The 26,324-nt window shown below is 42.7% G+C and overlaps 1 protein-coding gene and 1 long non-coding RNA gene across 2 annotated transcripts; one reads left to right on the forward strand and one right to left on the reverse strand.

The window, feature by feature from the left end:
* Positions 1-4,678: 4,678 nt before the first annotated feature.
* RAB33B (RAB33B, member RAS oncogene family) lies at positions 4,679-13,797 on the reverse strand. Its single transcript, XM_075501045.1, has 2 exons — positions 13,341-13,797; positions 4,679-7,154 (listed from the first exon to the last, which is right to left on the reverse strand). Exons 1-2 carry the CDS (start codon positions 13,587-13,589, stop codon positions 6,711-6,713), a joined length of 693 nt encoding a protein of 230 aa, XP_075357160.1. The 5' UTR covers positions 13,590-13,797; the 3' UTR covers positions 4,679-6,710.
* Positions 13,798-14,191: 394 nt separating this feature from the next.
* On the forward strand, positions 14,192-19,773 carry LOC142408741 (uncharacterized). The gene is made up of 4 exons (XR_012775396.1): positions 14,192-14,615; positions 16,285-17,501; positions 18,256-18,420; positions 19,497-19,773. It is a non-coding gene; the product is annotated as an uncharacterized LOC142408741 (long non-coding RNA).
* The last annotated feature ends 6,551 nt before the right edge of the window (positions 19,774-26,324 follow it).

Here is a 26,324-nt window from a genome sequence, read left to right on the forward strand (position 1 = left end):
ACGAACGTCAACCCATACTTCCACCTTTCTGCCGTGGCCCCAAAGCCGAGCCTGCCTGCCCCAGCCTTGGGGAGGACATCAGCCTTGCCAGGAGAGGCACGGGCAGGTGAGGCAGGGCTGAGGGGTGTCCCCTGGGTGGGCAGGGGCTTTACTGGCCAAAAGTAAAAAAAAAAAAAACCAAAACAAAAAAACAAGAACCCAAATGCTTAGGAATGAGTGTAAGGGCAGCGTCAGCACATACCACACGTTCCCCTACTCCACCACCAACTACTTGTAGCTTGGAGCCCCCCTCCCACCCATTTAGTCACAGGCAAAAAGAAATTCTCTTCTGTTAATGCGTATAGTTTTTTTCTTAAAACTTCAGAAAATCCTAGCAGTCCCACCATCCCATGGCCAGGACTTCCAGTTTAACTGTGGTGCGTAAAAGAAGACAACATAATTTTGCTTGAACTTGACTTCTTCCAGCTTCATTCAGTAGCACTAAGCTTTGGTTGATTTTTTTTCCTCCCCCTTGATGAAGGCTGAGGATGGGGGTTTAAAGTGCATCCAGCACCTGCAGGTTAGCAGCATCCCGAAGTCAGCCTGCTGCCAGACGGGGAGGGGAAATAAGAGAGCTGAAGGAAAGCCTCTGCAGCCCCAGGGGTCTGCACTCAAAGTGACAACCGCGACTCAGATATAGGCCACTGGGCCACGGGAGAGGACAAACAGTCTTCAAACATGGCCTCTGCTTTACGATGCTGATTTAGATGCACAGCATGGTGTTTTTCTAAAAGTAAATAACTAAAAATACGCACTAAGAGGGAGTTTTCCATATTGCGTTACAACAGAGCCTTTTTTCTGCCTGTGACCTTCTCCAAGAGGCAAGGCAAACTAAAAAAATAATTAAAAAAGGAAGTACTGAGCTAAGATCACAGTCTTATGACTCTTACTTTTCATAGGCTCACATTCACACTAGTTGCCTCTTCCCTTTTACTTAATACCTCTGTGTGTGTGGGTGCATGCACATGTGCGTATGAAAAATATAGGCTGTAATCACACAGGCTCTGGAGGCTCCTCCACCTTATTGTGATTTTACCGTTGTGGTTTTGCGTGCTTATGGTTATATCTATGCAACACTTAGCTGGTTTTCAGGGGTTGACGGCATCTGAAACAGAAAGTCTATTTAAAAAAAGGAGCTTGTAAGCTGTTAGAAAGGCAATGCTTATCCCTTTTTTTAAAATTTGACACTCTGTATACCTCCTACTGAAAAATATTAGTATTAGTAGAAAGAAAAAAACCCCACCATTATCTTCCAAAATGAAGATCTGACTGTCTAATGTACTGCTTTTAGTCTCAAACACAGCGGCAGGGCTGCTGCTTTCAGCTTGCACTGCAAGCTCTTTGCAGTGCTATAAAGAGAGTGAGTTACTTGTTTTAAACCAGGACCTGACGTGAATTGACTGCACAGAAAGCTGGATTAGGATGGGCAGATAAAGGAAGAGAGAGAGCCCCCTTGAGCTCTTCGGTGTTGTCAAATATAGTTGCTTTTCCTTGATTCTCTGGCAGCAAGTAACCACCTGAACATTCTGGTGGGCTTGTTGTTGTTGTTGTTTTTAAATGTGTAAGCAAAGCCTGTTTTCAAACTCCATCTCTTAATGGAAACACAGACCGTGAGACCCAGGTGCACCCTACAGGTTTCAAAATAAGATGCAAGCAGACAGGAATCGAAAATTTTCGATTGCTGGGAAATTTGCTTTTCGTTCATTTTAAATGATTAGCTAAGTATTCTGTCATTCAAGATTCTCATTAACCAGAGGTGATTCAGCAAAGGCAGAGATAATACCTGCACGGAGCAGCATTATGCACCTCAGTGAGTGTCCCTGGATGGCTAGCAGCTTTTACGTGCCTTCTTCTGGGCTCCGGAAATATCTTCCCGCACTACAAGGAGCTGCCTTCAGCAAGTGCTTCAATAGGTGTCAGTCTCTGTGACGCTGATTTTGCAGCTGGGAGGCCGCACAGAGCCCAGCGAGTCCCAGGACGTCACTGGAAGCCAGCAGCAATTCTTTCCCTCTCAATGTCCCTTCACAGCCCTCGCTGACCACAGCCCTCGCCGCCATTCAGCCGGATGAATGAGAGGCCTCCTTTGGGCGTCCAGTATCAACAGATGAAAAAAAAAACCAACCAAACCCTCAAATTCAAAACAGCGGGTTTTTTGTGAGTCCTAGAATAATGCCAATTTCTAAAGCTATCTACAACTTCAGTAGAGTTAAGATTACATGTTAGTTTTGTGTTGATTTGCATAGAAAACCAGACTGCCATTTTAAAAGTAACATTACTATTACTTTAAAATGGCATGTGGCTCTACTTTTTATCTGGGAATCGAGATGTTATGAAACATTGGTCAGTGGCCTTGAAAGCAGGGCTCTGGGGAAAAAGAAAAAGACCATTAGAACTATATACTCAGATGGACATGAAAATATTCACTGAGAGGGGACAAGGAATATGACTTCCAACAAATTTATAAAAGCAGCAAGTTAGTAGATGAGCAGTCAGGGAAAATGTTAGTGCAGGGTTACAATTTAAAGATGACAATTATGCTGCATCATATGGGATGAATCAGGTAACAAGAATCTACAACCAGCTGCAAAAGAGGAGCTGCCCTCCCAGCGCAGGATCAAATGTTAGGGGAGACACAGACAAAACCAGCAGTTTTTGGTCCAAGGATGATCAAAGCCATAGGCAAGCACTACACTGATCAGTTTTGTCTTTATGCAGCGCTGTGGTGTTAGAGGGAAAACAGTTACTGATGCTTTTTCTGCTGTCCCGTTTTGCTGATTCCAGGTGGGAAAGCCCCCATGAGTTACAGGCGAAGGTGGTAAAGGTCAAAGAGGGAGTAGGAAGCAAGACTGCCTCTACCTTAATCCTTGTACGGACTCCCACATTACTCCCTTTCATCAAAGTCAGAGCTTAACTAATTTTTAGATCATTAAGCCATATTTTAGAGGTGAAATAAGATTAAAGAGAAAGTTATTACTTTCATTAGGGGTCCTCATCTAGTCTCACTACATCTGGAAAGCTATCTTTTGAAATTACTGGTTTATAAAGCTGGAAGATATTACAAGGGTGGAGCCATTTCATCTTTCAAATTCTTTAATGACTATGTATGTTAGAGCCTTTATTGGATCAGCAATTTTTTGCTTTGGGGAGATTACAGTATACATAAAAACCCCATGTATTTTGATGCTTCTTAGCTATAACATCATGATAAAGATGTGGGAGGAGACAAAAAAAAAAACCCAAGAAAAGTACAGCAAGTACATGCATGAATACTAGGACACATCTAGAGTTTGTATGTCAGCCTCTTGCTTCCTAGGCAGTTTGATGAAATAGCTAGTGCCAGTCTAGGACAAGGGCTCACAACCACATCGCACTGTTGGTAGTCTACCAAGGTCCCTTCTGGTCATTCCCAGGGTCCGAAGGCACAAGGTATTCACGTTCAATAGACACGTTCTTTTAATCATTCAGTAGAATTAACAGCCTGTGTGAGCAGTGATGACTGTAATCATATAGAAAGACGCAAATAATCTCTAAAAGGTGTTTTATCTTTTTGTTTTTAATACATTATTAAGTGTGGAACTAGAAGAGGAGCATAAATAGGACAGCAGTGAAACAGTATAAAACACAAATGATTTGAGAGTTCCTTTGTGGGGAAAGGGCTATGACATTTACCAAAAAGCCAGCTTAATTGCAATTGAAGCCTTGCTCCGTGTGTATGGGGGGGGTGTGTGTGTGCATGCATACACCTATGGAAACCTGCAATACTGACTTTTGAGATAATAAAGAAGTCCCACCTGTACGTGAAGTTAAGAGCTTTTCTTTCTGAACATGAGGGAAGACTAGGAGAAGAGGAATGGAGAAGACTCCTTTAGGGTCTTGACATACTAGTAATTCCTAGTTTTGCAACTGTTGTATCACTTCCCATTCTTCTGGAATCTGAAATAAATCCCGAACGTGCCTCTGAATCATCAGGTGGGTGCTTCAGATGCTCCAAAACAACTCAGAGCCATTGCAAGAAAGCACTGACAGCAGTCCAAGTATTGTGACAGTCTTTCACAAAATTGTCACCCACACATACAGAAACTAGAAACTCTTTTTCCTCCCTTACAGTTTTTTTAATAGATTTTACCATAAGAAATGATATCATCATTCCTAGTATAATTATTGAAAACAAGTGATAGCAGTTTGTGGCAAAGCCAGTTTATTAGGTTTCTGGGATTGTGTCTTGCCCTCCCCCCCAACACATACGAAATAACCCAACTTTACAATTTGGTAAAGTGAAAATACATATACAAAGTAGTCAGTACTTTCGACATCAATTTTGTGGGCAGAACATTACCACTGAAAGCCAGGAAGCGTACTGAATCCTGCATTAATGACCACATTACCTTTATGGCAGAACCATTAAAACATGCTTTGTGCTGAAGACAAAATTACATACTTAAACATTGTTTCCACACAATTTTAATGACATGAGGGCCCTTATTTACAGGTTGTGAATAACTCAAATAAAGCTTAACAGATTTGCAGATGTTTGATATCAAATTTAACAGTAACACTGTAGCTACATAATTTCCTTACCTCAACCCCCAACCTGACTGACTGACTTTGGAATCCTTCATTCTGTTTGGTTTTTATTTAAAAAAAAAAAAAGTTTGCTGACATACTTATTATACAAATAGTTAAGATGGATCCTTTTGAGACAAAAGATTAAGGACATGAGTGAAAAACAAATTGTCCAAGAGGACTGTAAACCATATTTATTTACAATAGTATACACAAATTTAAGATCAATCCTTTTCTTAAAAAATCATTAAGGACACTAGTGTTAAAAAGCTGATTGTTTCTGAAAGGACTGTAAACCAAATTCTAGTCATGTAAGGTTCAGAGTGAATACAAAAGTTCCCTTTTACAAATGTTTCCTAAACAAAATTACTGTCACAGTTGTAGCAGCTTTATACAGGAAAAAAATACTACCTTTTGTTTAGATTCTTTTTAAACATCTTAATCATATTAGACCAAATTGAATGCTCTTTCTAAATCTAGAAAAAAGTCAATGCATTTTTCTTTTGTCAGTATAACTTGCAATAGAATTACTTCTTATTAATTGTAAGTTTAAACAATATTAGTTATCTTGTTTCAATAATTTGTTTCTAATGTGATCACTAGGGTGACGGCTTCTGAAGTGGCCCTTCCGTTTAGTTTCCAGTCAGCATCACCCACTACACATTGCAAATCAAAAATCTTCATTTTCCCTTCAATTCCTTTAAAAACTAAGTCACAAAACATTGTTTGACGTAGCATATGAATGAAGTCATAGATTACATTCTATGGCTTACATTTCGCTTTATGTAATTACGTGCAACCTAGCACCATTTTTATTATGAAACTTGACCTTCAGACAGAGCTGAAATAAGATGGTTGCAACTATGAGAACACAGAAGAAGATGGTTCTAGAGGAATAATTTCCCTCATCTGACCCACCACAAACTCACACTAGTAATGCCAAGGATGCCCAACATACAGCCATGACATAACACAAGCAGGTTTTAGCTCAAAAATCTGTAACAGATGATGTATTTGGCAGATTTTCTCCATATTTCAAGATGTAATTTATTTTGTATTCAGAAGTATTTTAAGGAAGTCCCATATTCCTAACATTTTGTCCTAAGCATTTCCATCCCTAAAATACGTTATCAAGTTGGTTGTAAACAGCTTTTTCAAGATATTTGAAAAGCATTCATCATCACTAAAATCCTCCAAAACCCCAGCTTTGAAAACCAGTATGCTTTTGCCAACTTCACTCAATCTTTTATTTACTTAAGTGTTTTTACTTACCCCGGGACACTCAACTCAAATACAGCATCTCTAGAAATAAGTCCTCATTGAAGTTTTAGTAAGGTCAGAGAAGTTATGGACAGTTACAGTCCCAAATCTACCCCAAATCTACAAGTGCTACAGTACTTTCTGTAAGAAGAAATGCATAGTTTAGTTTTACATGCTAATTATGAAAAATTAATGAAGTTTTAAGTATCAGATAATTGTCTAGAGGTAGGGACAAGTTTGTCAATTCTCTTACCATTGCTGTGAAGAAACAGACAAAGTTTACAGTGGAATGACAGGCCAAAAGCTATCAGTTTGCACCTACACTGACAGCCCAAACTTTATCTGACAGTCCTGGGTTTTGTTTTTAAAATAAAAAGGTACTTGCTTAGCAATTTGCTAGCAGTGCCAAATATTCCTTCATATACCAGAAATCTCCCCACTCGCTGACCCAAACATCAAGCTATCTGGCTGTCACAAACCACTTTTTCTCCTACATTATTCCGATGCAAGTAGCAACCAAAAATGTTAGTAAACTGGCTTACTATTTATAACCTTACCACAAGTGACGAAAACAATCTCAGGCAGCAAGAGCTCAAGTAGAATTGCTTTGTCAAAACTTCACTTGAAAGTTTACCTTCCTGTATATTTATAGTGAAACTTCAGTAATTCAGAAAGTACAATTACAAAGTGCAAGAACATGAGATGGGCACATCTACACCAGGAAAAAAACCCACATTAAAGTGCCAAAGAGATTCGCTATAATTGCTACCAAAACCTGGAACTTTGCCAAGATCATAATTTTGAAGCGTTTGCAAACAAGACAAGGTGACAGCTGATAATAATATGATTTAACACCAGCAGGTCATGGCAGGTTTTGGTTCAGGCTTTATACGTATTTCATCGTGATCTGGGGGTTGACTAAGCATTAATGGCTTGTGACTTTTAAGCTTGTGAGCCAGTGTCATAAATATGGCCTCCACATGGTCATTGTCATTGGGGTTTTTGGCAGAGGTTTCAAATAATGGCATACTGTGAGTATCAGCAAACTTCTGGGCCAAGTCCGTAGGTACCTGAATAGCACTCCTCAGGTCACATTTATTTCCAACAAGAATCCGTGGTATATCATTGGCAAGAAGGTGTTGTTTGCATTCCTCTATCCATGATGGCAGACTGTGAAAACTGGCAATGTTTGTCATATCATATACAAACACAACAGCATGTACATTCCTGTAATAGTGCTGCACCATGCTCTTTCTGAAGCGCTCCTGGCCTGCTGTATCCCATAGCTGGATCTGAAAAGGGAAAGACAATGAGAGAAAAAAAAGTTTCATTACTCATGTTGGAAAATAAGACAAATTACCTGTAGCTAGGCAAGTCACATGATCACACTCTTCTGAATTAATCATACTGAAAAGTTTGTGCTGAAGAAAGCTGTTGCTTTTACACAATTTCAGAAACTTTCGCTTTCAAAGCTGCTCACAGTTGAAGCCAGGAAGAAATGATGATGCAACTTGATCACAAATATGACTTTCTAAAAATTGATTGGAGCACGTATTTTGTAAGATTTTTACAAAAACAAATCCTGAAGTCTTGGCAATAGCACTTGTATTTGAAAAAACAACGTGTATTTTGCAGCACAACTCTCTGCTGACATGATTTTTTTATTGCCAAAAATAACGTCATCTTCCCCAAAGTTTTGCTCTTAGCATGAAGTTAACTGCCTATTGTGGTACTATATAAAAGTAGGAAGAAATCAAACCATGCATGAATAACACCACCACAAACAGGACAAAGAAATCTTTCTCTGCAGTGTATCTATTGGAATCAAACCCTCCTGTGATGAACCTCTAACTTAAGCTTATGTAATGCTTAAGCTAGGACCATACTGTGGTTTGTAGTATCAAAGCATACATAAAAGGAATAATAATAATAATAATAATAATCATAATAAAGTGTAAACCTCCTGTTAGCTTAACATGCTACTATTGTTTCCAGGTACACATCATTCTATCCCAAATAGACTGAACATATTTGTTTGAAGCCTAGTCAGTATAGTGGACAAAAAAACATTCAGAAGAACTGAAATGCTTTCAAACTTCTCGGGTCCAGATTAAAACAAAACAAAACAAGCCTTGAAGCACAAGCAGATGTAAGCAAGAACTAATAAAAATGTTAAATGCATCAATCACCCTGGTATAACAGAAGCTTGGAGTCCTCAGATGCGTAGAGTATGCTACAGAATTGTGCACTTATTGGACACAGTGATATTTTAACAAACTTGCTCTCCAGGAGACAGGGGGCTGCAACATACAGCAGTCAGAGCCAGTTCACCTACAATGCTAGATTAACTGTATACTGTAAGAAATAAACTAGTGTGTGGCTCTATCACACACACCTTAGTGATGGTGTTAACACTGAAAGACAACATTCGATTTCTTGGTCAAAGTTGAGTCCTAGCTTCCTGTCTGTCCTGTACAGCTGATCCCTGATGGCTGAGGCAATTTGATTAGTACTTCAGCTTTTTACTTTTAAGCAGGAAATGTCAGAAAGAAATGTTTCTTCCCTGGGAATGAAAGGAGAGTTTTTCTTCAGACTCCAGATCCAAGGAATATTAAATGTTCTGTAAACAATGAAGGTAAATTTAAAATTCAATCTGTTCCCATGAAAGGTACAGCCGATATCTTCCCTTGACGAAACTGTTGTCCCATTACCATAGTTCTGCATTACTTTGATCCAAATGTTTCAGTAAAACTTATTTAGAAATTGCAAGTGTCTTGAAAGTTGCCTCATTTACCATTTTGCCAGTGACTTTGATATTAAAAAAAAGGAAGCCCAAGTGCCAGGGAAATTTGCTGATGGCTAGAAGCCAAGATGCATCACTGAGAGAAAAGGGGATTACAGTATCACACAGAATTTTTTTTGAAAGCTGGAACAGTAGAAATAGGGTGAAACTGAATAGAAGCAGATGCAAAGTCTTGATAACAGTGACTAATAATAAGGACTTTTCCTGTAAGTGCAGGATTCATTAGTTTGGAAATTATTAAAACGGATGACGATCCAGATACACCGAGTCAATCACAGGACATTATGAATCACTAGTGTGATAGAGTGAAGGAAAAAGAGTAAGCGATGTTTCAGGATGGTGTGACTTTTTCTGCAATATTATGCTCAACCCTGGTCACCCATCCTCGAGAAAAACTCAGGTTGGAGCAGGTGGAAATGGCAGTTACTGGTTTCATCAGGGGAACTGAGAATTTACATGAGAACATCAGAACAGCTTGGCTTCTGTAGTCTAGTCCAGTTATGCACAGCTTCTGATCCACAGACTTATAAAGATCCATGTGCTGCTTCTAAAAGGGTCATTATTAAGCAAGGCAAGTCGCCCTAGCCTCTGATTGCAGAAAAAGGTAGTTGCAATCCATCTCATTTTAGAGCAAATACCTGCTTTTTGCCAATGGTATTACACTCTAAAGACAACTGACCGCATCTCCATGGTCTGTTAAGGGAGTCTAGACAATCAGATTAAATATAAGCACCTAAGTTTGGGTAAGATTTATTCACCTACCCAGATGAGAGATACTTCTAGTTCTATGCACTTATAAAACACTATAAAGTCAGGAGACTCATGGAAAATTTTAGTTTGGAATTTGACAAATTAAAGAGAGAAGAAAGAAGCACAGACTGAAGTAATCCTTATGTTCAGACAACATGTTAAGGAATCACTATAGATAATCTTGGAAAATGCTTTATCAAATTAATTTAAAGAGGGAGCTCATTTTCACAGGTAGCTGTGAGCTTACACTTCTCTCTCCACCTCATTCCCAGAGCAGAAATCAGTCATGCTTCAGTCAAGCACAGATCCGCAAGTGTATGGCCAGCCTTGGGTAGAGAAGAGGAAATTAAATTAAAGGTTTACATATCTTCCAAGTTAAGCTTAAACTACAGTTCCTCCTAAACTTTATTTACATGCAGCTTTCAAGCTTGAGGGGTATTATCTCAAATTAAAAATATTAATATTCTTGGCATGAAATCATTTGCACTGAGAGGGAAATCCTTCCCCAAGATTGAAAATTTCACACTTTAGAAGTTTCTTTTTCCCTCCTACCAGGTGAACTTGAGGAGACCATTCCATTTCTGCCCCCCCCCCCAAATATTTGCTCTACTGAAAAACAACACGGAAAATGTTCACGTTAATAGACGTGCATTGATGAATTAAGATTACTGTTTCATTATTAGTTCAATACCATCCATCTTCAAGGGAGCACATTTTTTATAATAGCCCTTTTAAAATGTGTGATTTGAATATTTGGTTTAACAGCATAATTCAGCTAATAAAACTGTGGACAGAATCACTTTGTCACACTCCCTAGGAAAGATAAATGGTACTTAAATATATTGACTCAGCGATCACCTCCCACCTTCTGACTCCTTTTTGTGGATCCAGAAAGGCTGTTTTCTAAACAAGGACTCCCTTAGCATGCATGGTTTATAACATGCTAGTAAAAATATAACTGGCCTTTAATAAAGATAAAATGGTAAACTATGTCTCCTTTTACAAGATGTGGGAAAAAAACCTGAAGAGCTCAAAGGCACAGAACATGACGTTTGGACTTTCTTCTTTGAATTTCATGTGCATCCTTTGCTCTTTTAATGTAGGTCAGTCAAGAGTGACTTCATTGTTTTCTTCGATTTTCAATGCTTAGATTAATTTAGGAAGAGGAAAATTTAGAATGCAAAAAATTCATTTGTTGAAAATTTTAACTTATTAATCACGTCTAGGCATCGGTGTTTTGTACGAAGCTGTTAGCCTTCTGTACAAAGGAATACAGTCGTCCCTATGTCTTGGAATTCTACACAATTCCTGTGCGGGAGACCCCCAGTGAGAAGAAGTGTGCTTGTGTTCCTGCCAGTGACACAGCATTTTTCCAGCTGCGAGGGAAATGCTCAGTACTGTAGCAGCACAGGAATGACCATCCAGCTGGCTGGGGGAAGGGAGAAAGGAGAAAGAGAAGACACTACTTCATAATCTCCTTGGATGCAAGAGGAAAAATTCCTCTGCTCAGCAAGCCCTTCAGGGCACAGCAAGAACAGGAGTAATTCAGTTCATCTGAGCTTCTCTCTTTCCTGGTTCAACAGGCATTGCTGGAGCTAACTGCTACAAGCAAGAAAGGTGGAGATGAGTGAGAGGAGGTGGCAAAACAAAAATTGGTGCATACTTGATGACACACTGCATCCCCTTAAGAGCTAGAGTCCTGGCCATAATGATAAAGTTTATTCCTTTTAAAGCTGAAACAGAACTTCCCAGAAAACAACGTGTCTCAAAATAGCCTCCTTCAGTTCTCTGCCTCCCTCAACCAGAATTGGTATATTCAACAGGTTATATTCTCAAGAGCGCAGCAAAACAACCTACCACAACATATATAACAAAATGGCACAATAACCTACGTGAAGCATCTCAGAACTGTGGATTAAGCTATATTCTTCTTCACTTCTCTCCAACAAAGGCCAGGGATAATCCAGAGGTGGTGAAAATGCCAGTCAATAAGATGGTGCTGACAAGAAGATATCCCTCAGGAGGTTCTCTCTCCTGTCATGGACAGCAACAGATCGGGGACTACAGAATCTCAGTCATCAGCTAAAGAAGTGCTATTCCCTGGTTTTATAAAGAAAAAGAGTAACAAAGACTCTTACTAATTTTTCTTTTTTAGTTAAAAAGAAGGATATGAGGTGAAAAAAAACACAAGAGAAGGAAGGCAAATGGACTTATATGCCCTCTGCAATTTCATAGAATCATTAAAGTTGGAAAAGATCTCTAAGATCATCTAGTCCAACCGTCAACCCAACATGTCCATGCCTACTAAACTATTTCCCGAAGTGCCACGTCTACACGGTTTTTTAACTCCTCCAGGGATGGTGACTCCACCACCTCTCTGGGCAGCCTGTTCCAATGCTTGACCACCCTTTCAGTAAAGACATTTTTCCTAATATCCAACCTAAACCTCCCCTGACACAACTTGAGGCCATTTCCTCTCGTCCTATTGCTAATTACTTGGGAGAAGAGACTGACACCCACCTCTCTACAACCTCCTCTCAGGTAGTTGTAGAGAGCAATAAGGTCTCCCCTCTTACTGATGACAAGTAAACTTACTGATTTCTTTAATCACTAAGTAAGCAAGGAAAAACTATAGCTTTCAGCTACATGACTGTAAGCTGTAATTACAAAGCCTGGTGACAATAAATGTGAAAGTACAATTCCAAGACTACTGTTACTCCCTTTTTCTACACATTATTAAAATTTATTTCATATACTTTTAAAATTTGCTTTAAAGTGCAAAGAAGGCAAACGAGCATTTTTTCCTCCCATCCAATTTTTCACTAAATTTAGTTATGTAAGACTAAGCTTTAGCAAAACCTATAATCAGAGTAAAAAACAATGGTCGAATGTGAGCTAGGTATCCAACCTGTCACTGTCCAGTTCTGCACCACATTTGCCTAAACATGCAGCAACCTTAACAGAATCCTAAAAAAATAATTAAAAGTTGTAACACATTGCTATCACGGATGCAGCAGTTCACGCCTGAACAATGTTCAATTTCTTCACGGGACACTTTTAAAGCAAAATGCTCGTAACAGTGGCACCTACATAGCTTTGTGGACTTGAAGGTTAAGCCAATTAAGTGTGATCCTTGATAAACACAGAAGCAGAGTTTCTGGGAGGCAACGAGCTGCTGATACCAGGCACAGCCAACACTAAAATACTGGTCCATTTTAAGGAGAAATTATTAACATCTGGCAAAAGCTGCGCAAAGGTTTGGCCTATGTAGTAATTTTTCACCATCATAGAAACCCACATCGTAATTACATTTCGAATAGGAGCAAGGCAAAATAGTTTTAAACAAAGTTGCAGAGCAGATGCAGCCGAGGCTACCGGCTATGTGATACAACCGCACTGAACTTCTGGGGTACAGAAGTGTGACACCAGAGCCTGCGAAGCCTACCGTGCAGCACCACACCGGCAGGGAAGGCTGGGATGCCCAGTCCTCGGGCCAACGGCGCGCAGGCCTGCCGGCTGCCCGGGCCTCTGGAGGTAAGCTGTTCAGGCGCTGGCAGAGGCTCACCGGCCCCGGCCTGCCATCCGTCAGCACCCGCATCTTCCTGTCCTCCAGCTTCCCCTAGTCTCCCAGCTGCCGCCTACAGCGATGCTGGAGCCCTGCACCAGGCCCGGGCTGCTCCCTCCCGCCAGCAGCTGGGTCGGGGCCCGCGGGGTGCACCCTCTCCTGCCGCCCCGGCACCTTGCGGCCGGGCAAGGCCCACGGCGGCCGGCAGCTGCCCGCAGGGCGGCCGGAGGCCAGCACCAGGCCGCGGCGGGCAGCGCTTCCAAGGCCGGCGGCCTTGCCCCGGGCTCGCAGGGCCGAGCACGGGGGCGGGGAGGGCGGCGAGCCCCCCCTCGCCCCCTCCCGGCGCGGCGCCGGCGGTACCTTGATGCGCTCGCCGTCGATGGTGACGGCGCGCTCGCGGAAGTCCACGCCGATGGTGGCCTCGGTGCGCTGGGGGAAGCGGCCGGCGCAGAAGCGGTAGGTGAGGCACGTCTTCCCCACGTTGGAGTCCCCGATGACGATGATCTTGAAGATGCGGGAGCGCGCGGGGGGCAGCCCGCCGGGGAGCGCGCCGCTGCCCGTCAAGCTCAGCTCCAGCGAGGACTCCAGGTCGGCCGCCGCGGCCATCATCGCTCCGGGGGCCCGGCCGGACCGCCTCGGGGACGGGGACGCGACCGCGACCGCCCCGCTCTGCCTCCGCCTCCTCCTGCTCCTGCTCCTCCCTCCCGCGCGGCAGACGGGCGCGCGCCCCGCGGCCCGTTAACCGCCGCCTCAGGGAAGAAACGACTGCCCACAGCGCGCGCTGCCGGCCGCCCGTAGCGCCCTGCCGCGCCACGTCACGTCACGTCACGTCCTGACTGCTCCCGCCCAGCGGCTGGGAGCGGCAGCGCGGGGAGATCTCGCGAGAGCGCGGCGCTGCCCGCCCCTCCGCCAATCCCCGCGCGCGGCGCCTGCGTGCGCGAGCGGCGGTCCCGCGCGGCCGTGGGGCGGCTCGGCCGGCCTCAGGCTCTGAGGCGGCGGGGCGGGAAGCGGGGCCGTGCTTCGCGGAGGGGTGGGCGAGCGGGGCGGCAGCGGTAACTCCGGCACCGAGGGGGCTCGGGGAAGCGGGGTGTCCGCGCACACCCAGCCAGGCGCCCGTGGGGGAAGCGGGAGCGGCCTGCCCTTCCCTCCTGTGCCGGAGGAGCACCTCCGGCGGGGGGTTGTATTTGTAAAGCGTTGAACTGATGATGAATAAAGACAAGAGGCCTGAGTGGAGTGCCCGAAATAAGAAGAGGAGGGCTGAGAGCACGAGGGTTTGTTTTTAATCGTGGGGGAAATTTTCTGTGGTAATTCTGTGAGCCGGCCTGTGGTGTGTGGCATGATGCAGGCAGCCCAGGCCTCTCGCTCGGGCACTGCTGGACGTCACAGTTCCCCAGGCCCGAGGCTGCTGTGGGGCAGCAAGGGGGAAGCGGAACTTGGCCAACCCCTATGCCATTGCTGCACTCCAGCCTGACCGTCCTGCTGTCATTTACAGTAATGAGACGGCAGCAAGTTCATCCCTGACAGAGACACGCTTGGACCAAAAGTGATGGACGAATCTCACGATAAGAAGGGAAGTATGGCATTGCCTTAAGAATCTGTTAATAAACTCACCAAGGGCATCAACCTAGGAGAGAGGTAGGACATCAAGTTTAAGCAACGTCCACCAGCAAAAATTTTTTTTAAAGCGTTTACACTGAAAAGCAAATACAGATTGCAGTAGTTGAGAGGACTGTTACCCAAACCGTGGCTCTCTGGCTTGCAAACTGATAGCTGAGCCAGGATTCCTAAGGTTTGGATCAGATACCTAATAATAGCCATTGGGAGTCCTCCTCTTTATCCTGTTACACATGCTTCTGACCCCTCGGGGCTTCTCCCTGCCAAAACAAGAAATGATCCTTGGATCATTGCTCCCTACACAGCAACTGTCATGTGGTTGAAGGACAGTGCTTTGAGCAGCCTGTCAATGCTCGTATATAAAAACAATTGTCTAGAGTGAAAAAAAAATGCCCTGAGTTCCGAGCAACTTCAGTCACAGTGCTCGTCTCAATGTAACGTAAAAACAAATGAGACCATATCAAAACCTCGAGCACTGAGAAAGGAGCTGCTTAGTACAGTCAACTTCAGCACTCCAGAGAATGTTCAGATCTTAGTTCTTGTTATTCCCCTTTCCCTCTCTCTTGGACCAACCTAATGGAAGATTGTAGAGAAGTGCCTCCACCCTGTAGTCCTGACACAAGATGACTTCATTTATGCTGTAAAATGATTTATTCTGTCAAAGAAGAGGAGTCATTTTGTTCCGGCGTGAAAATAAGATTAAAGGAAGGCGAGGAGGTAGTGCCACCCTTGAGTTCTTACTGTCCCTTCTACAGAATTGCTCCTTTTTGCAGCCAGAATGTAAAATGTGTTTGGCTGAGGAGAGGGAGCACAAGCAAGCATATCTCTCTAACCTAATGGTTAAAGAAGTAGAGAAATCCTAATTCTAGTGGGGGATGCTCTGGTTTGGGCTCTGGCTAGCACACCAAAAGGAGAGTTTAAACAGCTGTTTGGCAGGGTCTGCCAACAGCTCATTTAACTGAGTTTGATCTGGGTTATGCCAAGAGGGCCAAAGTGAGTTATAATTAGATCTGAGCTCTTCAACTGCTCTGAACATCTTTTATTTCAACAACTGGGACTCTTTAAATGGCAGAATCGATACACCATCTAGTGGCTGAAGGCATTCTTAGTCATTAGATTTTTATGCTCTGCTAATTTTACACTGACACCCCCAACACCTTGCCCGTGAACTTGCCTCTCAATACTGTCAACAGCCACCCTAGTTTCTGTTTTGTAAGACAGGCAGAACCACCTTCACAGGGATGCTCTGGAACACAGCTGGCCCCGGAAAGAATGGACTTGAAGTAAATACCTTCTGAGAGTCACCGTCTGCTAACGCTTCCCACTGGGGAGTGACTGTCCTGGGGGAATCCAGCTTCTGAAAACCCTTCACTGATGTGGGCTGGGCAGAGTCTAAATATTGTCCCAGATGCGAACAATATGTAAAAATTTTGCTCAGGGTTTCTGGGTACAGAAAGTAAAGTACTCTTTACTTAAAGAGTAAAGTATGCTTTACTTAAAAGAATGCACAGTTCTTCCAGGGGTCAAAATAAATCCTGAGTGCAGTTAGTGAAGCTACTCATTCGCTTAAGGTTTCTTGGTGCTACTCAGTATTTGCCTGCCTTTGTTGCAGCGGCTTGTTTTAGCTTGAGCTAATAAAAGCACATGTGGGAGTTTTAACTGTCCTTTTTGAACTTCCCTATTACTCCAGTCATGAGACTTCCTGATCAGCCTTAACAAATCAGTAAGAAATCGGTGATTTGGCACGAGGCGACTTCACCCGTCCCACCCACTCTGCCTTTCTCCAGTAAAGCTGTCCCTCCAGAGCAGGAGTTTCAAGGGAAAGTGGCTTCCCATCAAGAGGACAGCAGTCACTGCCTCTGTTCTGCGCTTGGCGGCCAGGTGCCACTGCCCTTCTGAATTGTGGTAAGACGGAGATGGAAAGGTCAGTTGATTTACGTGGGCAGACATGCGCAGAGTTCATAGTTTCAGCCAGAATTCCTAAGCTGTGTAGAGATGGCTTAAATCTCTAAATTGTGTACACGACAAAACTCTAGTTTGTCAAAGTTGAATTTTTTCAAGGGAATGTATTTTCAGTGACTAAAATTTTCCCAGGAGAGTGTTCTGTGATTCAAAATGGCATGTCTGGTCAGACCCAGAGCAGGAAAGTAGGAATAGGTGATGGCTAAAATGCATCAGATCCGGAAAATCTTAATTTCAGTTTTCAGTCCCATCACAGGGACTTGACCCAGGGTCTCACATACTGGGTAAATGCCCCAAGCAGGGCAGCTGGCAGTTAGTGCGGACCTCCCTCTTCTGTCCTCCCTCTGTCTCCTCGTGGAACTGCTCTATTCTGCATGCTCTGCCAGCTGGACCAGAAATCCCAAGATCCAGTTCTCCGTTCTCTGCACTGTTTTCAAATCCAGTTGAGGCTGAGAGATACCTGTCCCACAGTGATCAACAACTAATTGCTAGCCACGCATTTCAGCTCAAGCATAACACAAACTTCATCTATGCTGTCTATGCTACACATCCGTTAATGGTAAAGGTCAAAGTTTCCGTTCTCCAGCCCGACGGCCTGCAGTACACGTCACTTAGTCCATCTGGCAGTAGCTTAACAGGAGGACAAGCTATGTTTCTATCAGGTATAGCCTGAGCAGTGTGAAACTAGATTACATATGAAGAGATTCGTGTAAACAACTGCTTTAAGTTTGTGGCCTGCTGACTTTTGGGTATGTAAACCCATGCCAAACTGATGCAGTGTTGTTTTGGTATGACAATAATAACTGTTCCGGCTTGGCTGGAGCAAAAATCCAGCTAGTCTGCTCTCCTGCCTGCTGTGGGAAGAGGAAGCTTATGGGAAGACTACAGGAACAAGGGGAGAACAGGGCCTGTTTTTAACACCCTCACGACTTCTGCTGATCCCTGGTGAGGAATTTCACAAACAGAAATTGCATCAAAACTGTTCCATTGGAAGTCTGCCTTTATATAAGGCAGACAAATATTCCTGATACATTTAACCTGTAAATTAAAAATAATCTTAAAACTTACTCTAAAATTGATCCTCTAACTGATTTGAAGTGCTCTACCAACAGTAAAGTAGAAAATCTATTTGTTTTTAAAGCACCTTTTGAACTTAAGGTATATCACAACATTATATAGTTGTCTTTTTGAATTATTATTATTTTGCAGTGCCTATATAAGAGCAGCTTACAAATAGACTTAATAGCTTCAAGGATTTTTAGATCAATCCATGCAGCTTATACACAGAAATTCTCACTATGGTTAAGTCAGAAGTACACTGAACTAGGTCACTCTTGCTTTTTAAGTGTAAAAAAAAAAAATTAACTCGTATGATATTGAACTCCAAAGAGGAGTAAAAAGCCAATAAACAGTGAAAGTTACTGGTACTTGGTAAAATTCCTTTCCAGCTTTCTTTGTAGGGAACATTCACACTAGTATTTGAATGGGATTCATGCATCTTCTGTAATGGCTTTTTCTCACTGTGAAAGGTGCTTATCTTAGAGCAACAACTGCACAGGAGTTATTCTGAAGTAAAAAAAAAAAATAATCAGTAAAGTCCCATCTTTTAGTTCTACAGCAAGGTAAATAACTGATGCTTCAGCAACTCTGATCCACAGTAATTGAGGTATTCTGTTTTCACTGTGTTTTTCTACCTCAGGATATTTTATGCCACTTGGTTGCCCTGAGGTGAAGTACACAGCCCTTTTTCAGCAGAGAAAGCCAGCCCTGACTAAAATGTGCTAGGATACAATGTTTTCCGAATACGAGCCAGATCAGCACTTTCCAAAATTTTGAGAGATGTTTTCAGTGCTACAGGAAAAAGGTCAGTTAACATCTTCCCAATCGCTCTCCCATTTTCCCCTTGCTAGGGGCATGGCAAGGCAGATGCAGCTGCCTGGTTAGCACTGCAGTGGGTGGAACTGCACTCCTGGAAATCCCCGTGGGTGCTCCTCACTCTGGCAAATACAGGGATGTGGCCAAAGAAAGTTGGAGGTACAGCATTTCTTTGCAAATTCTCTATAAAGAGAAGGAGGATCATACAATTCCTTGGAGGTCCTCAGCTGTGAAACAGTCGGCTAGAAGGCCAGATCTCCTTAATTAGCGACGGGTTAAAAATGATGGCTAATGCAGTGACTCCCATGAAGGGAGATCTCAGGAGAATCTTGGCTTAAGTCACTTTTATATGAGCTATTTCAGTGCAGTACTGGAAATTTCATCACTTCTGATATATATGTAGGGATAAAGATGTTGATTAGATCATTACATTTCATCCAGCGCAGATTATTTCTGGATGTTCCTTTCTAATATATTTGGAGACCAGCAAATACAGTTGAATTTATTTATAGTAACAGAATAAATTAAAAAGGCTTCTTGCTATATAAGCATTTGAAAAAGCTTTTGTTTTTCTTCTTTTGCAAGGACAAGTACTTTTAATATGCTATTCGGATGTGTTCAGTGAATGAACGTGCAAGAGCCTGAGTTCACGGTTATTTTTATTTAGCAGATGTAGAAGTTTCTAAGGAAGGGGGTTCTGAAAATAGTTGCAAGTCTCTGGACTTGCTCAGCATTTCAAGAATAGTTATTTCTGTCTTGCCTTGAAGACATATTTTAACTTGTCACTCCCATGAAAATGCAGACTGTTCAATATCTAAAAATTATGTCTACTGGGTTTTAAGTTAAGGAACAAATTAGGAAAAAAGTGTAAGCCTAAGACTGTCTCATGTTGCTTGTTATTTTCTGAAGGGATCAAAGAGTTTCCAGGTGTGTCCTTTTGATCCTGTTAGTTTAATGACAGGCAGTTTAAAAATGCTTTTAATGTTTCTGCAGAGATACTGACTTCTGAATTCTTCCGGCGGCTCTGTCCTTTTGTGCAAGGCCTCGTGTCCTCCATTTTTGCAGGGAAAAGTCCTGTGGTTTTGCAAGGAAAAGTTCTGCTATTGCAGGACATGATTCTGCAAGTCTAAGAAGAGTTTGACCTGCCATTAACATGTTCCTTTATGATAAAATACAGATGGCAGAAATGTTGCAGCAGCAAAGGGCAGCTTTTTAGGAGATAGGATGTAAGGACCCTGCATGTCAGGTTCTTAAAGCAGACTGAAAAAGCAAGTATTAACATACCCTGTTGAAATCACAAAGCCAAATGTCTCATCTATCTTTCCATTGAAATAAAGTTTTGACACAGCTGCTTTTACTACCAGTTACTGGAATGTGACTTTCTCATTCACTTCCGCGCCCTTGCTCTTGTCAAAACTATAAAACTAAAAGCTTTGAGGAAATCAAAAGAAAGAAAAGTTTTTCCATTTCTGGCTTGTGCTTGGATTTTATTCTCATTGCGTGCCTCATGAGAGATTGGGGCTTTAATGTTTAGATCAGTGTATGTTTTAGGTTGTTTGGATGATAATAATAGGCCTCATCCACTGGACATAACGTCATAGTCTTTGTCTGACAGAAACCTTACATCCCCTGCCGTGAGAATTCCCCGCCAAACATGGGCAGAGTAAAACTGGATCCTTAGTGCTAAAGGCAGCATCTGCAGCTTTATCAGTGGTAGTTTAATAGGAGCACCCACTTGACATCCCTACTCATAGGAACTGGCATGGCTGTGGGATTGCATCTTCAGTGCTTGAAACACTGCTTGGCCATTTGGGTCTGTACTGAAATGTCATGTCGTGCAGCTCTTGGATGACAGTGGCTGAAATAATGAGCCGCTTAGACTACCTAGGTAGTTGAGGTGATAACTGAATCACTTCTGCGTCAAGAGCTTATCACTGAAACACGGGCTCTCCGCATGTCCCAAACCTGTACTAACGCTGCCTACGCATCCCCGCTCCGGTGCTGGGCATGCCCTCTGCCTCGATGGGCTGACTCACCCAAGGGGGATCAGAAAACGTGGGAGCATCTTGGCAGCAGGGGTGCAGGCAGCACCAGCGGACTGCAAAGCTATTCTGAAGCATTTTGATCTGCCAAACGTGTGTTAAACCAAAAGCCATGTCCCTGCTTTCTCTCTCCCTGCAATTGTACATGCTGTGCTCAAGGGCTTTCTGCATGTCCCAAAGCAGTGCTGCAAAAAGGTTCATCAAATGTCACGAAGCTTCTATATATATCTGTCTGCACCATGGCCTCTGATAAATCATTCCCGGGCAGCAAACAAATCCAGTTGTGCTGCGCTCTGCCAATGATTTGCCCGCATGTGTAAGCTCCAGATTGAAGACTTTGAGCCCCAAGACTTTGTTTGATATGAGAATATATTGTGCATTTTATTTTCTGGCAACAGGGTTTTCTTCAAATAGTATGATATCAGAGTGTGGTTTTGTTACTTATTTCTGCAAGCTTTCCTCCTTCTTTTCCCAGTCTCTCATTTGTTATCAAGGGCATAGTCCTACTCCCATTTTAATTAAAACACTGAATAAAAAAATCCCACCTATGAACAAAACTGGGAACTGTCCCCACTTCAGACCCTTCTGGTAAAACCCCACTTACATCAGCAACATCAGTTGTGTTTTCAGCAAGAATAAGATTGGGGGTTCCAATAAAATCAGCATTACCTTTATAAATAGCAAACCCTTCCTCTGCTCTCCTCCTGCCCCCAAAAACCCAAAACATTGCAACTAGCATCAGTCGTTGGTTTCCGTGCAGAGGCTGGAAAGACCCAACGGGCTGTGATGACTAACCTGGTTCTTTGCCAGTGCCGTGGCTCCACAGCTGCACTGAAATACTGCTCCAAGGACACCTCCTCTGAAAGAACATCAGTCTTCAAGGTGCCGACCACACAGATCTGCTTTTTAAGAGGGCTACATATGAAAGGATATTAGAAAGCAAATACTATAATTTATTTGTGCTATTGAAAATACTATGATCTCACCAGGAAGAATAATTTATAATATATATAGAAAAAGCAGCAACCCCCCCCCCCCCCCAACAGATAGAGCTCATGCATCGGTAATATTGTTAACATAGGTACGAGGCAAAAGCTGTATTTTCCCAGTGGTTTGCTAAGATTCTGCTATCAGATTTTTAAGTTTCTTACTGTATTCAGAGTTCCTACTTGTATTAATTCCAGTGGCGTCAGTCTTTCTTTCGCCCTTTCTTAACATTCAGCAACAGCCCGTGCCTCCAGACGTAGGACTCGCAGCCCTGCACTCAGATGACTTTGCTTCCTCAGTTTTAACCTAGCTGCGGCACAAGGCTTTTCCTCCATTCTCTTCTCTTTCAGGGTTTTATGTAAGGGTAAATTTAGGTCACCATACATTATTCACATACTATGCATGCATTTTGTGTACCTGTCAATAATTTATAAAAGACAGAATAGCTTCACTCTCAGTTGTCCTTTTCAATGCAACCAAGCCAGAAAATTTGGTACTCTCTCAAGTTGTCCATTCATATTTTTGTCTGAAAACCAGTCTCGCATCCTCGTGTGCTCTCTGCTAGTGGAGATTTTCCCTTACCCACACATTGTGCAGCGCTTCCAGCTCACCTCTGTCAGGAGCATCACCCCCTGGGAGGCAGATCTCCAGCCACCCGAGCAGCACAGGGAGTGGAGGGATGAGAGTCAGCTGCGCAGTGGCCCGGTCTGCGTGGCGTTCCCGGCTCCCTCTCCCTCCGTGGCTTTGATTGCAGTGGAAAACACAGAATAAAACTGTGAGAAAAGACAGTGGTAACCAGAGAGCTGAACAAGACTTGCTCTCCCCTGTATCCCCGTGATTCACATCAGCCTAACCAGTTGGCGTGGGCTTTTGAAACACGCTCACGCATTGGGGCTGGCAAAAAAGCCAGAAGGATACACAGTGGGTTTACCCAGTTTGAAAGTGCTTCAGGGGGGAAAAGCTAAGCAAAGCCAGACTGTGTGAAAAAGGGAATTTGTTTGCCTGAGAGTGACAGGAGCTAAGAATCATGTTTTCTCTATCCCCATTTGCTTTCTGTATTTTAGTTTGGAGCATCAGGGAATTCAGGAAAGAGGCGATAGGGTAGGGGTCAGGCCAACTGCATTTGAACTGTTGCATAGGGAGGATTTCAGATGGGTGAGGTGGCTCACAGGACAGCCCGCGATGCTGCTGTACGTAACATACGGCAGTATAAAGAAGTCTCAGCCCAGTTTTACCAAACAGTATCGAAATCTAATTGAAGGGGGTAACCATCCTCCACCATCAGGGTCCTGCGATGTTAAACAGAAGGTAAAGGACACACGGGGGAAAGTTGCTCATCCAGGGACGAAATAGGAATTCAGAAGCACAAACAAGTTTACTCTGCAATAAAGCAAAGATTGTTTTCCCAGCTCAAACACACAAAAAAATATTTTCCAGTTACATTTCATTAAGACATTTATTGATATTGCAAGTAAAGTGAGATGAGATGCAGAATTATGAACATTTGGTGATTCCTATGAGGAAAAAAAAAAGCTTGAAATGCATGATGTAAACAGCCAGAAGCCAACATTTTCCTAAAACTTTAGACAACTGCAAGAGAAATTAGTAGATAATTAATAAAAGAAGCTTAATATATTATGAGTGTCTGGTTTTAAGTTTCATATTTTTGTGATAAAATCATACAAACTATATCCAGTGAACCAGAGCTGTTCCTACTCTCAGGCTGATAGGACATCTCTGTGGGGCTCTTCAAAGAATGGAGCGATGGCTCTTGGTTTTGAGAAGTTCAGGAGGAAATGTCAGACACTCCAAGGTCCTGAAAAAGCCCTCACAAACCCACAACTTGCACTTACTTACCATGGAGGTGCCAGTCTCGCTGCATGAACCACTCAACAGCCCCATCTTTGCTCACCCTTTACTTTCCCCTAAATAAAGAGCATTTACACATCCCTTGGGTTAGCTGCACGAAGGCAAGATGGGAGTAAAGTAGCAGCCGAGTCCAGTTTTGGAGTACCACTGACTGCTTCATCTACGGCACAGCTAAGGAGTAGACCAAGCGGGATTCCTCCTTCCCTACTTCACAACAGTTTAGGTGTTGCAGAAGTCATGCAATTCAAATAAGAACATTACTTTTATACCTATTATTTAAAACAATGAAAGAGAGCAGAACCCTGACATTGCTTTGACAACTGTACAGTGAGTCGATCAGCTGGTTTTTCTTTGGTTTTAGAACAGTATTTATTCACCTCCAGCAGCATCTGGCGAGGTTTGATAGCTGCAGGAGGGGGACTTGATAGGCAATAGGCATGCGTCCCTTCAGTGTTCGGCAGGACAGAGTGACCGCAGAGAGGTGTTGTCTTTCTGCTGCTGCATGTGGCACCTATCAGAACAGTTTCCAGAAGCGTAATGACAAGGTAGGAAGATCCTTTATATCTGATGGAATGGAGGGGTACTGATGAAAAGTCAGTCCTGACAGATTTATGCAGATAAAATAACATATGAACCAACAGACTACCTTGGCTCCTCATAAATCTTCTGCGCTTTAAGTCCTCTTGCAGACAATCATGAGGTGCTGTTCCCAGAAATGGAAGGGTGAAGACTGAATGTATTGAAAGTTCAAGGCAGGCAGTTACCCAGCATGAGTGTCCCTCTCCTCTCACAAAAGAAAAATGAAATTACTGAGGACATTGATAAGGAAGGGATGCTATCTTTTAGGGAATGTTATTTTTTAGTAGGGTACGATCTGTGCAAAGCAACCCTTACTGCAACAAGCTCCCCTTTCACATCCAAAGGGGTGAATATGAGGATATTGCTGTAATCACTTCAGTATCTCACCCTGCCTCCCCCCAGGCATTTAAAACAAAACACAGAATCTCCAAGTTGCCGGAGCCCTTTGTGCTCACTGTAGACAGTGTTCATCAGAACTGTTATTCATTACACACAGTAGTTAACAAACGATTTTTTCGAGGCAATCTTAACTGTCAAGTTCACAACACACTACCGGTTATTACAATGCTATGTCAGCTGCTGGCTAGTTACTTTTGCTCCAATTTGTCAGCGTTACCATATTATTTTGTCTGCTGACTGATTAAAATCACAAGACATCCGGGGATGCCGAGTTAGGAAAGCTTTGTGGGCTTATGGGTGGGGAAGAGAAGGCTACTGAGATTTATTATTTCCCGTCCCTCAAACCAGATATGAGGAAAATAGCAAATGCTCCTTCATTCAGCTTGCCTCTCAAACCCCTTTTATTCAATCCTTCAGTAAGAGCATTTCCCAAATCTTTGTAGTCTGAAAGAGCAAAGAATCTTTTTATATACATACAGTTAGCTTGTAGAATAGGAAAGACAGCTCCCTGCCAAGGTGCTTCTTTTCCAGCCCAACTCCCAAGGGAGTCACAGCCTTTCCCTACTGATCCTCCTCCCTTTTGTGAGACCCACAGCCCAATTTACAACCCGTCAGCGTGGAAGGAGACAATGGGGAATTAAGGGAACTAGTCAAGGGATCGTTTATTACAGAGCTGGTAGGCATCTAAGGAGGACGCTGAACCCTACAAGGAAACACTAGTACTCATTTACAAACAGAACTCAGCATTTTTATTCATTGATTGACTTCCTGCCAGTTTTGATATTTGCTACCACCAGAGAAGAGCGTAAAAACACAGTACAACATTGTTAACCAGTTAGGAAGGCTCGAAGGGAAAGCAAATCCCAGTACAATTGCAAGTAACTTGGTGGAGTTTATAATTAAGATTTTTTTGAACGGATCAGCAATGAAGCAATAAATACGCTGCTGCACTGAACCAACAACAGGACTTTCACTAAGTTTGTGGTTTATTGCATTACAGTTTAAAACTAAACGTTATCCATCATCATACATTTGTTCACCAACCAGGTAAATGACACTTTTTCATATGTTATATGCTAAATGGCTAAAATTATGCAGTAGCTGAACTAGACTAGGACTAGTAGAGGTAGATATTGAATGGGCAGTGCCAGGCAGAAATATTTTGTAAAAGTACTTTTCGTCTTTTGTTATGAACAGTTAGCAGATGTAACATTTTCAATTAAAACAACGAACATCTTAGGAAAGCTATTCTAAGATGCTTTGGATTTTCTAGTAATATTTCTCTTGCAATATTCTTACAAACCCTTTGATATGGTCCCTTGTAAACTGGACAATCTTTGTCCTCCGAGTTTTCTGCCATGATTTACTTGAAGACCAACATACAAAGCTAAAATCTTTGTGAACATGCTACTATTTGCTTGCACCACTCTAAAAGTGATACACATTTACAGCTTCCTTGGCATGGGAAGACTGCATTTATAGTATTTACAGCTTCAGTAATCGTCCTAGTAATAAAAAAGCTATTTTATACTTAATCTAAAATGGAATTTCTATTCTGCCACCTCCTTATAACTCGCTTCAGTCTCCTTTTGCCGAGCTGCTCTATTATTTACTCCTTGCCATTCTCACTGCTGGCTGTATGCTCTTGGGAAGAAGAGTCTCTGATTGAAACAGGCATTAAAACTGGTGTTTGTAGACTGCAGCTTTAATTTCCAGGAAGTATAATCATGACAACGTGACCATGAGGTTTGTAAAAGTGTACACCCTTTGCTCCTTACCGCATCCAAGAACAGTTCACAACTGGAACACTCCTGGAAGCAAGAGTCTTTCTCCAAACTCAGCAACCATTTTCCTCCATCTGCAACTTACTCTTTACTGATATGACTGTCTAATTATACTACATTTGCACCATTTTCCTCCACGTAATCCCAAAGCAGTATGTTACCAGACAAGTGTTAACTCTTACCTCCATATAGTCTGAGCTATTTTACATTACCACTTAGGTACAAACTGCATT

This window comes from Mycteria americana, chromosome 4, assembly GCF_035582795.1.
Source record: "Mycteria americana isolate JAX WOST 10 ecotype Jacksonville Zoo and Gardens chromosome 4, USCA_MyAme_1.0, whole genome shotgun sequence".
NCBI lineage: Eukaryota > Metazoa > Chordata > Aves > Ciconiiformes > Ciconiidae > Mycteria > Mycteria americana.